At 56.8% G+C, this 11,357-nt stretch overlaps 5 protein-coding genes across 5 annotated transcripts; 3 read left to right on the plus strand and 2 right to left on the minus strand.

Annotated features, from left to right (window-relative positions):
* Positions 1-166: 166 nt before the first annotated feature.
* DL89DRAFT_277858 (protein disulfide isomerase) lies at positions 167-1,845 on the minus strand (the record flags this gene model as incomplete). The annotated part of the gene is given in 4 exon segments (XM_040889472.1): positions 167-209; positions 310-788; positions 808-1,113; positions 1,154-1,845. The coding sequence occupies 4 exon segments, from the start codon at positions 1,805-1,807 to the stop codon at positions 167-169; spliced, it is 1,482 nt and encodes a 493-aa protein (XP_040744871.1). The 5' UTR covers positions 1,808-1,845.
* Positions 1,846-2,187: 342 nt separating this feature from the next.
* On the minus strand, positions 2,188-3,275 carry DL89DRAFT_274482 (Deoxyhypusine synthase; the record flags this gene model as incomplete). Its single annotated transcript, XM_040889190.1, has 3 exons — positions 2,188-2,262; positions 2,297-2,975; positions 3,001-3,275. The coding sequence occupies 3 exons, from the start codon at positions 3,273-3,275 to the stop codon at positions 2,188-2,190; spliced, it is 1,029 nt and encodes a 342-aa protein (XP_040744872.1).
* Positions 3,276-3,922: 647 nt separating this feature from the next.
* Positions 3,923-5,058, plus strand: DL89DRAFT_245082 (60S ribosomal protein L15; the record flags this gene model as incomplete). The annotated part of the gene is made up of 3 exons (XM_040885084.1): positions 3,923-3,951; positions 4,100-4,208; positions 4,536-5,058. Exons 2-3 carry the CDS (start codon positions 4,117-4,119, stop codon positions 5,056-5,058), a joined length of 615 nt encoding a protein of 204 aa, XP_040744873.1. The 5' UTR covers positions 3,923-3,951; positions 4,100-4,116.
* Positions 5,059-5,306: 248 nt separating this feature from the next.
* Positions 5,307-7,545, plus strand: DL89DRAFT_277861 (MCM-domain-containing protein; the record flags this gene model as incomplete). Its single annotated transcript, XM_040889473.1, is given in 4 exon segments — positions 5,307-6,230; positions 6,259-6,415; positions 6,435-7,457; positions 7,504-7,545. The coding sequence occupies 4 exon segments, from the start codon at positions 5,377-5,379 to the stop codon at positions 7,543-7,545; spliced, it is 2,076 nt and encodes a 691-aa protein (XP_040744874.1). The 5' UTR covers positions 5,307-5,376.
* A 654-nt stretch (positions 7,546-8,199) lies between these two features.
* DL89DRAFT_256385 (WD40 repeat-like protein) lies at positions 8,200-10,607 on the plus strand (the record flags this gene model as incomplete). The annotated part of the gene is made up of 6 exons (XM_040885439.1): positions 8,200-8,321; positions 8,545-8,737; positions 8,875-9,309; positions 9,351-9,889; positions 9,921-10,128; positions 10,158-10,607. 6 exons carry the CDS (start codon positions 8,200-8,202, stop codon positions 10,605-10,607), a joined length of 1,947 nt encoding a protein of 648 aa, XP_040744875.1.
* Between the last annotated feature and the right edge of the window lie 750 nt (positions 10,608-11,357).

The raw sequence follows: 11,357 nt of genomic DNA on the forward strand, positions 1-11,357 counted from the left end.
AGCTGTCTTTCCATATATATACCCGATAACCCATTCATTTCCTAGGCTAACATGGTGTATCCATATGCCAGACATGCTCACATGTATGTGCTTTTAGCTGTGGCAATTTTTAGGAGATTGGATTTTTGGAATTGAACAGAAAAAGGGAATTAGAAAGATGACACTTTTACAACTCATCGTGTTGCTCCTTCTCAGACACAGGCTCGGTCCTTGGCAGCAGGCTCCTCAGCCTCCTTGGCCTCCTCAGCCTCGGGCTCGTCCTTGGCCTCCTTCTTCTCCTTCTTCTCCTTCTTGGCCTCAGCAACAAACGGCTCCTCGTCCTCGTCCTCCTCCTCGTCCTCCTCCTTGAGATCGTCCTTGTTGTAGGTGATCTTGTTGGCAGCGTTCTCCTCCAGGAACTCGATGAAGGACTCGAGCGAACGGTTACCATTGTACTCAACGATGGTGTTGTCCTTGCCGCTGATCAGCTTGATGGTCGGGAAGCCCTGGACCTGCAGGCCCTCGTGGCTCGACGGCACATCGTTGGCGGTGGCATCCATCTTGGCAATGACCAGGTTCTTGTTGGCCTTCAGCACCTTGCCCAGCTTCTCGTAGATCGGCGCCAGGCGCTTGCAGTGGCCGCACCACGGGGCGTAGAACTCAACCAGGACATCCTTGGTCTCGTCAAAGGCGACCTCGTTAAACTGCTTCGAGACAAGGACAAAGACACTGTCGTCGTTGGTCTCGGGGATGGGCTCAGACTTGTAGCTGGGCTCAGCGGTGCCGTCAACAACCTTGTCGACAAAGACCTTGAGGTCGTCCTTGGACCAGCTCCTGGTCCTGCGGGAACGGGAACTTGGCCAGGCTGGTCTGGTTCTGGATGGCAAACGCGGGCCACTCCTGCTTCAGGTTGAGGAAATCGGCCTGTGACGCATACTTGGTAGCGTCGATGAGCACAAAGCTGATCTTGCCCTTGTAGTCCTTGGCAACGTCGTAGAACTTGTCCTGGAGCTCCTTCTTCATCTCCTCAGAGTCATGGAAGATGAAGCCCAGAGGCAGGCCGGCCTGAGCGTACATCTGATAGGTCTCGGCAGAGATGTCACCCAGAAGAGGGATGGAGCTGCCCTTGACGAACTCGCGCAGCGAGTCAGTCGGTAATCTTGCCGTCGAAGACGTCCTTGCCGTCATCGAACTTCTTGTAGACAACGACACCCGGAGCGGCAACGCCATGCTCCTTAGCCAGCTCGGCATCAACAACCACACCAAAGACGTACTCGTCGCGCAGCTCCTTGGCCAGGGTGTCGAGTTCAGAGAACTCGGCCGAGTCCTTGTCGTTGACGTAGCCGATAACCACAACGCGGTCAGACTTGGAGAACTCGTCGAAGGTGTCGGCAGTGACGTCGGACAGAGGAGGCAGCAGCTGCTTGCGCATATAGCTGACAATGCCGTCCTCCTGGCGGGTACCGTTGTAGGCGGCGTGGTCGCCGTCCTTGAAGACCTTGAGCGTGGGGAAGCCAGCGATCTCGAGCTCCTCGCACAGGCCCTGCTCCTCAGTGCAGTCGACCTTGGCCAGGCTGATGTCCTCCTTCTTCAGGGTCGTGGCAGCCTTCTCGTACTCGGGCGCCAGGGCCTTGCAGTGGCCGCACCACGGAGCATAGAACTCAACCAGGGCAAGCTTCTGCGCGGCAGTCCACTCCTTGAAGGTGTCGGTGGTCAGAACGTGGACGTCCGAGTCAGCGGCGTCGGCTTTGTCGGCAGCAGCGGCCATGCCGGTGAACGCAAAGGCAGCGACCGTCGAGAGCAAGAAGCGCATAGGGTTGACCTTCATCTTTGGTAATGTGTGGTGAAATGTGGAATATAGAAAAAGAAATAGAAAAGCGAAGGGAGTTATTACAAGAAAGCGAGTGCCATGTCGAGGCGGATGTCAGTGCCCTTTTGAAGGCGAATAATGCACCTTTCCTCCAGCAGGGATGGCTGGGAAAGCGCTCACTATTAGCCGATTTAGCTGGACATCCCCTCTCACATCCCACGCTGGCGGGGCTGGGACCAGTAGCGGTCTGCCAGAGCTTGCCTGTAGCCTAGCTGTGAAGAAACAGCTGCCCATGCGTCTTCCCCGCGGGCCAATGGGCGCCGCCAGCGTATTGGCCCAGCAGCCAATGGAGCTCAGGGGAAAGCTGATTAGTAATAAATGAGCTGATTATTATTAATTTAGTCGCCCTTGGCGAAGGTCTGAGCAACCAGCAGCGGGAACACCAGCGACGCGTCGACGTACACCTTGACGGACTCAGGCGTCGGCCTTGATCTTGCCCCACGACACAGCTTCGTCGGGACGGGCGCCAGCATCGCTGCCGTCAAACTCCTGTGCCGTGTTGATGTAGACAGCAAAGTCAGCGCCGTTGCGCATCAGGTTGGCATTGCAGATGTGGTGCTTGATCATGCCGCCACCCAGGATGATGATGCCGGTCTTCTTGGCGAAGACAGCCTCGCAGTTCATGGCGCGGATGTCGCCAACCAGATCAACAATCAGGCCGGGGCTGCGGTACGAGTGGAAATACAGCATGTCGCCGAGCGAGCCGTCAGTCAGGGCTGGGCAGTACACAGGGATGTTGTTCTTGTAGCACCAGTAGTAGATCGAGTCCTCGTGGTTGATCTCCTTGCCCAGACGATGGATCATCTTGGACGGAGTCCACACGGTGCCTTGCTCCTTCTGCTCCTTGAGCATCTGGTCAAAGATTGGCATGATCCAGTCCTCGAATTTGCAGTAGTTGTCGTTAGGCACAATCAGATTTCCGGTGCGGTTCAGGCCCTTGCTACGCAGTTCGCGGCCTTTGAGGGCAAAGTCGCCCAGATAGGTGGGCGCCATGCACTTGATAAAGTCCTCCTCGATGCCTCCGGCAGACGCAACGATCACGTCGACCAGCTTGTTCTTGGCCAGGTACTTGATCGTCTCGCGGATGCCGGACGAGACCAGGTTCGAGGTGTAGCCAAGGAAAGATCTTGCACTTGACGCTGCTGCGGTACTTGGGGTCACGGTCCTCCTCGCTGTCGTCTGGCTTGACTGGGTCGTCACTGAGGCGCCACGCCCGCATATGGTTGACGATCTCGACGGCACGGCCAAAATTCGATGCCTGAAAGCCGGTAGTCAGGTAGGAGCCGAGCAGCGCGTTGTAGTCGACGCCGTTCTCAAAGTCGTAGCCCTTGATCACTTTTGTGTCAGCGGGCATCTTTGCAGACTCAACCAGGACAGCGTTGGCAGCAACGTCCGGAATTTGTGAATTTGTCTCGTGGGCCGCCATTGTCTATTTTCCAAAAGAAAAGCTTTTAAAAGGTTGGAAACCAGGAGAGCAGAGTGGGGTAGAGGAGAGTAAAAGTCTGTAGGGTGTTTGAAGATCAGAAGCCGTATAAAAATTTTAAGTGGATCGGAACCGGTCCGTCCCGTAGTCCCCCGATATATGACCTGTCACGTTGCTGCATCAACGACTCCTTGATTGTAAACAGATCGAATGCATGGTTTGAATCTGTTTACGGTCGTGGAAGGTGCGAACGGTAGGGGACGGGGTTAGGCGACATAAAAGATGCATGGGTTCACCTGTTAACCGGCGACATTTGCAATCGTAGATGTGTTTTTGTAAAGATTCAAGTGTAATGCCAAGTGTATCATGTTGAATTCGTTTCAAACGGATGAGGTGTATATTCACATTGCCCAGGGACATAGCTACCACCTTGTATACCATGTCTGAGCACCAGATGGGCAACACTCGTGCTGATATAGCCCATATATTAACACCAGCCCGGGTCGAGTCGGACCATCTGCGATCGAGCCGAGTTGCTTGCTGAACCGGAAAACTCTTGGGCTTGGTCTTTTTTTAGTGGCTCGTAGTTTTCAAAGTCTGCAAGCCGCTACTCATCTGCACCAGCAACTCGATCGGAGAGAGACCCCTTCTTTTTAACTCGCTCCACAAATTTTAACGGGTAAGAATCGGAAAAAGCAGACCGCGGACGGATGCGACCAGAAAATCGAGGCCGCGAATGTGGCCGTACAATCAGGAGCGATGGATACGCCGCGTTAAGAGCCGGGGAGATGGACGCTAAATTCAATCGGCAATTTACACATTTGTAGACGAAAGCTAGAACAAAATGGGTGCGTACAAGTATCTGCAGGAGATCTCCAAGAAGAAGCAGTCGGACGTTATGCGTTTCCTGCTCCGCGTTCGCTGCTGGGAGTACAGGTAGGTTGCTTTTTGATAGTGAAGTGCAGGGTGCAAGGTCTCGGTGCCAGCAAGTAGGCGACTTGGGCTCGCCGCCAGTGCTCCTTCTCTTGAGCGAGCGCTGGCGGCAAAATTTGCGAGGCGGTGGGCAGAGGAGTCTGCCGGGAGTCTTTGCTCCCGTGCGTGGCTCGCTCTGCCCTCCAATGCTTACCGATCGAAGCCATTGCGGCTTCGGTTGAGGCGCTTATACTGGCCCTTGCTCCCGATGACCACATTTCCAGGCATGGCAGCGACGACTTTGCTAACCCCTTATGATGTTGGCATGTGCCATTTTGATGCAAACTGTAGACAGCTGAACACCATCCACCGCGCCTCGCGCCCGTCGCGCCCCGAGAAGGCTCGCCGTCTGGGTTACAAGGCCAAGCAGGGCTTTGTCATCTACCGTGTCCGTGTCCGCCGCGGTAACCGCAAGCGCCCCAACCCCAAGGGTCAGGTCTACGGTAAGCCCGTCCACCAGGGTATCAGCGAGCTCAAGCTGCAGAAGTCGAAGCGCGCTGTTGCCGAGCAGCGTGTTGGCAAGCACTGCGCTGGCCTCCGCGTCCTGAACTCGTACTGGGTTAACCAGGACTCGACCTTCAAGTACTTCGAGGTCATCCTTGTCGACCCGGCCCACAAGACCATCCGCAACGACCCGCGCATCAACTGGATCGCCAAGGCTGTCCAGAAGCGCCGCGACGCTCGTGGTCTCACCGCCGCTGGCCGCAAGAACCGCGGTATCGGCAAGGGCCACCGCTACAACAACACCAGCGGTGGTGGTCGCCACCACACCTGGCGCCGCAACAACACCCTCCGTCTCCGCCGCTACCGTTAAAATGGTGCAGCTGGCTTCGGAAGGTGTTGCTGCCGTTCTGCGTAGCATGCTTTACCCGATCTTGTTGCCATGCTCTGCCGTGTTTTATTAAATAAATCGCGTCGGCGCAGCCTAAAAAGCCCAAACCCCAACAGAGTGCAGATTAGTATCAAGTGCTGGAGATCAAGGCGGTGGGAGGATCAGAGCTAAATTTTAACGACAACAAACCACAGCTTTTCCATTGCGGCGCGAGCGCGCTGTAGCATAAACGCAAAGCCAGCGCCTTTTTATTGTTTTCTCCCAATTCCGGCTTATATCTCTACTAATCCAACAGAAGCAATGGCTGAACACGGCTGGGACGCAGGAAAAGTATTCACGCGCAGCGTCTATAGCGGCGAGGAGGTCAAGGAGGACCACCAGCAGGTGCAGCAATCGCTGTTTGACTTTATTCAGAATTTCCGCGACGACAATGTGTTTGTCTACCGCGACCAGCTGCGGCGCAACCTGGCACTAGGCGACCCGGTGCTGGATATCAGCCTTCAGGACCTGGCTGGGTTTGACGAGTCGCTGTCACAAAAGCTGGTGAACAGTCCGCTCGAGATCCTGCCTCTATTTGAGCTGGCAGCGCGTAACAGCGCGCGCAAGATCGTTGCGCCAAACACCGAGGGCCTGGAGGACGTGCCCGAGGTGCAAGTGACGGTTCGGTCGAACACGAACGTGGTGAACATCCGCGAGCTGGGGTCGAGCTACATCAGCAAGCTGGTGTGCGTGTCGGGGATTGTCATCGGAGCATCGTCGCTGACGTCGAAGGCGACGCAAGTTCTGCTGCAGTGTCGCAACTGCCGCAACACCAAGATGGTGGCAGTGGGCGGTGGATTTGCGGGAGTGCAGATTCCGCGCGTGTGCGACCGCGAGCAGATGCCGGGGCAGAGCGACAAGTGCCCGCTGGACCCGTTCGAGATTGTCACGGACAAGTGCCAGTTTGTTGACCAGCAGACCCTCAAGGTGCAGGAGGCGCCGGATCTGATCCCCGTGGGTGAGCTGCCGAGACACATTGTCATGAGCGCGGACCGCAGCCTGACCAACCGCGTGTTCCCGGGCTCGCGGGTAACCATCACCGGCATCTTCACTGTGTACCAGAGCAAGAACGTCAAAGGCACCAGCGCTGTGGCCATCCGGCAGCCGTATCCTGCGTGTGGTGGGCATTGAGATCAACAAGAGCGGAAACAGCTTCACGAAGCGGATATTCACGCCCGAGGAGGAGCGCGAGATGACGGCGCTGTCGCGCACGCCGGGCATCTACGAAAAGTTTGCCAGCAGCATAGCGCCGTCGATTTATGGCAACGAGGACATTAAAAAGTCGAATCGCATGTCTGCTGTTTGGCGGGTCCAAGAAGACGCTACCCGACGGGATGCGGCTGCGTGGCGATATCAACGTGCTGATGCTTGGTGACCCTGGAACAGCCAAGAGTCAGCTGCTCAAATTTGTCGAGAAGGTGTCGCCGATCTCAATCTACACATCGGGCAAGGGCAGCAGTGCGGCGGGTCTGACGGCGTCGGTGATCAAGGATCCATCAACTCGCGAGTTCTATCTGGAAGGCGGTGCCATGGTACTGGCAGACGGCGGCGTGGTGTGCATTGACGAGTTTGACAAGATGCGCGATGAGGACCGGGTGGCCATCCACGAGGCAATGGAGCAGCAGACGATCTCCATTGCCAAGGCTGGCATCACGACGATTCTCAATGCGCGGTCGTCGGTGCTGGCAGCCGCCAACCCGCTGTTTGGGCGGTACGACGACAGCAAGGCGCCCGGGGAGAATATCGACTTCCAGACGACGATTCTGTCGCGTTTCGACATGATCTTCATTGTCAAGGACGAGCACAACGAGCAGCGGGACCAGACGATTGCACGGCACGTGATGCAGGTGCATGCAAACCGCAAGGCAGTGGAGGTGGAGGGCGGCGAGCTGAGCCTGGACACTATGCGGCGATACATCGCCTATTGCAAGGACAAGTGTGCCCCGCGGCTGTCGGAGGAGGCAGCCGAGAAGCTCAGCAGCTTCTTTGTGGCCATGCGCGCGCAGCTGTGGAGTATGGAGCGCGACTCGACCGAGCGCTCGGTGATCCCGATTACTGTGCGCCAGCTGGAGGCTGTGGTGCGTATTACCGAGTCGCTGGCCAAGATGACACTGGCGCCGGTGGCCGGCGTTGAGCACGTCGACGAGGCCATCCGTCTGTTCCGCATGTCCACCATGGATGCCGTGCAGAGCGGCCAGGGCGACGGCACCACGCGGTCTGATCTGTCGGCCGAGATGCGTCGTGTCGAGCAGGAGATCCGCCGCCGCCTGCCCATCGGCTCGCAGGTGTCGGTGCGTGCGATCAAGGACGATTTTGCCAAGCAGGGCTTCTCGACTCATGCCGTCGATCCGTGCCCTGTTCCTGCTGGTGCGCCAAGAAACGCTACAGTTCAAGAACCAGCGCATGCTTATCCAGCGCGTGGGTGCCTGAGGGCTGGTCGGTAGTTTCCGTTGTTTTTTGCTTTCAATTCTAAAACGTCATCGATTTCTGTCTTGTTTGCTTGGATGCGAGGCGCTGGTGCTTGGCGAGCTAGCCCATCACCCTTTTTTATTTTATTTCTGGACTCAAAAATCCACCACTTCCCACCACCTGCACGCCCAGCTTCTCAGCTTTGCTTGTTTCTTTTCTCTTGCACATTTATACTTTCGTCAATTCAGACATTCCTTGGTTCTAGACGCACTATTTTCTTAGCCCGGCACTTCTCTCTTGCTCTCCCTCCCTCCCTCCCTCCCAAACGTATTCTATTCATATACCTATATATATGCGTCGCTGCGCTTCGTTAGGCACAGGTAAAGACGAAGAGGCTATCCACCATTCCTTCGGCCATAAAGAAAACCCGTTTTTTACTCCACCACCCCACACCCGTCCATTGAGTCAAGGCAGCTAAAACTCTCCGGCATAGCGTTTATAGCTGCGACTACCTCCCAGAGCGATTTGAAATTTCCGGGCGAATCGAGCAGAACTCCCGAGCACGCACACGGCAGAGACATCGACGTGGACGGGGACACCAGGCCAGCAAAACGCCAGCGGCTCAACACCAAAGCATCTGCAGATACTGCCAGCTCTCCGCACGCAGCCCACACCATGACATTTACACTTGGCTCCGCCAGCGCCGCCCCCGCACCGGAGCAGGCCGCCGGCAGCCTCTACCCCCCACCAGCAGACCGATCCAACGAACGGAACAACGAATGGCAAATCGCCCGAAGGTGCGTTGATGCGCTATCCAGGGCTTGCAGAGCAGACCCAGCGCATCTGCCTTCGCGAGTCAGAGTTCAGCGAGGAGCATGTTGTGCGGCTGATGTTGCAGGAGCTTCGTGACCGAGGCTTTGTGTAAGTCCAAAATTATTGTTGCTGTCACGCTCGGGCGGGAAATGTGCGAAGAGGGACGACCTGGTTCCAGCTTACTAAACTCGGGATTCGTTTTTGTAGGGATTCGTTCAATCAGCTCCAGCGCGAGTCCGGATACACGCTCGAGGACGACACTGTGACACAGTTCCGCGAAAGCGTTCTGTCCGGCGAGTGGGCAGAGGTCGAGCGCGGCCCTGGCGTCTATCGGCGTCGAGGCGCAGTCGATGCTCAATGTAAGTTGCCTACTGCTCTTGCTGCCAGTCCACCTCCACACGTGAATTCGATTGCAACAATATATCGCCGCAATTAATTGAATGAGTGCCGGCTGACCCATTCCGCCCTGCCGTCCAATTTATCGAGTCGCAGATGATCGCAAACTAACCATTGCCCTTGCCCCCCGTTTGCTTGTAGTCGGCGCGGTTCACCATCAAGCGGCAGCAATTCCTCGAGCTGCTTGAGGCACGCAGGCTGAAGCAGGCGCTGCTGGTGCTGCAAAACGAGCTCAGCGCCCTGACTGACGATATTCCGCAGCTGCACCGCCTCTCGAGTCTGCTCATGTGCCCATCACCCGCTGATCTCTACACTGCTTCCAGCTGGGATGGCTGCCAGGGCCGGTCGCGCTTCCAGGTGCTCGAGTCTCTACAGGCCTTCATTTCGCCGCGCCGCATGGTTCCGGCCCACCGCATGGAGACCCTGTTCAAGCAGTCGATACGCAGCCAGGAGGCCAACTGCGAGCACCACACGTCAAAAGGCCCAGCCCAGCCTGTACATCGACCACACGTGCTCTGCCGAGCTGTTCCCGCCCCACCTGCGCATCTCACTGCGCGGCCACAGCAACGAAGTGTGGTATGTAGCCTTCTCGCCTGACGACCGCTACCTGGCGTCAGCGTCGCGCGACCAGTCGTGCATCATATGGAGCACCACCGATTACTCGATTGTGCACCGGTCTCGAGGGACACACAGGCAAAATATCGTACCTCTCATGGTCGCCCGACAGCGAATATCTTGTGTCAGCCAGCGACGACAAGAAGCTGCTGCTGTGGGATGTTCACTCGGGCAAGCTCCGTCACACGTTTACTGGCCACACGGAAACCATTACCGCGTGTCGGTGGCTGTCGGACGGTGAGCGGTTCTTGTCGGCCGGGATGGACAAGAAGATCATCATGTGGAGCGCAAAGGGCCACAAGCTCAAGCACATCGACACGCCGCGTGTGCACGACATCGCCATCTCGTCTGACGATAAGACAATGGTGGTGGCCGATGACAGAGAGAACGTCTATATATACGACCTGGCTTCAGTGACGCTGAAACACAAGCTCAAGGAGACTGCCGGCATCATGTCACTGAGCCTCACAGCCGACTCACGCTACTGCCTAGTTGGCTTGTTCAAGGGCGAGCTGCACCTGTGGGATCTGCGCACCCAGGTGTGTGTACGTGAGTTCTCGGGTTACGCCCAGGGTCCCTATCGTGATCAGGTCGGGGTTTGCTGGCGTCGACGACCGGTTCGTGGTTGTCGGAAGCGAAGACAGCCTGGTATTTGTATGGAACCGCAATACGGGTAACCTGCTGGCTCGCCTCAAGGGCCACGCACGTACGGTCAACGGGTTCGCCTGGAGCACTGGTCTGGCCGCCCTGGCCACCATCTCTGACGACAAGACCATCTGTGTATGGCCGGCATATGAGGGCGCGCCTAGCTGCATGTCACCATCGGACCTTTGCCGGATCCGCCGTTGCATCAGTCGGTGGGTCTTTGCCGCCAAAGGGCAAGGATTCGGCGCCGTCCGTCGCCCGCTTTAAGCCAACACACTGATGAGCATGACCGTGAAGAAGAGGAAGATGACGATGAGGACGACGATGAGGGGGAGGAAGACGAAGAGGAGTATGGCTTGCGCAGCCGCCGCCATGACAGTAGTGATGAAGGACGACGAGTCCATGTCTTCAGGCTCTGGGAGGAAATACCAGCCTGGAAGGCCCGTCGACCGGCGCCAGTGGCCTTCTGTCCTTCTACTGACATTGTAATTTTCCTCGTATCATCCAAACATATACCACTTTTCTTTCCACATTCGGGTATCCACATGTGCACTGCAGATCCAGGCTGCTTGTTTGCAAACACGGCTTTGTTGGTGAGCGTTGTTAGCCAGTGATAACAGAGAAGAGGACTAAGAGCTATATAGAAAGAGGGCAGGTAAAGTGTGGAGGGAAGGTGTGTTCAGGGTAAGAGAAAAGTGAGGATATTGAAGATAGAGATAGGAGACACGAAGCGGCAAAAAGAGCAAGAGGATAGTGAATAAATGTAGGTGTTGGAACTTCCCGACCAGCAGCAGAAGGAACAAATAAAGACATTTGGTGTTTAGTAGCATTCAGGAGGGCGGCGGTGTAGACGTGTCCATCTCCGCGCTGCTGTCTGTCGATACCCGTCCCTGTGTCGCTGCCCTGGATCAGCGTGGCGGTGCCGCCGGTCGCTGGCGCCGATTCGACGCCCGACGTTTCCATCTGCACCGGCGGGTCCATTGGTACATCCTGGCTGGCAACTGCTACCGCGACCGGCGTCGGTCGTCGTCGTCGGCAGGCTCTGATGTATAACTATCTCGCCGTTGGCCGATAGCGAGTACTGGAGCTGCTGGTTCTGTCCGGCCACCGCCTGCACAGCCGCAATCTGCTCCGTGGTCATGTAGTGCTGCTGCGGGTGGAAGGTACTGGTAGTGGCTGCCAGTCCAACCTCAGCCGCCGTAGTCGCCGGCGACCCCAGAGTGATGGGCACGCTAGTGCCTGACGACCTGATGTCCACCTGCATGTCCAGCGACTCCATATCCATTCCGGTCTGGTGCCCCATCGGAGCAGCAGAGTAGCCGTCGATGCTGTTTGCCATGCCATGAAGCATCGCCGCATGCTGG

This window comes from Linderina pennispora, assembly GCF_002104995.1.
Source record: "Linderina pennispora strain ATCC 12442 chromosome Unknown DL89scaffold_4, whole genome shotgun sequence".
Lineage (NCBI taxonomy): Eukaryota > Fungi > Kickxellomycota > Kickxellomycetes > Kickxellales > Kickxellaceae > Linderina > Linderina pennispora.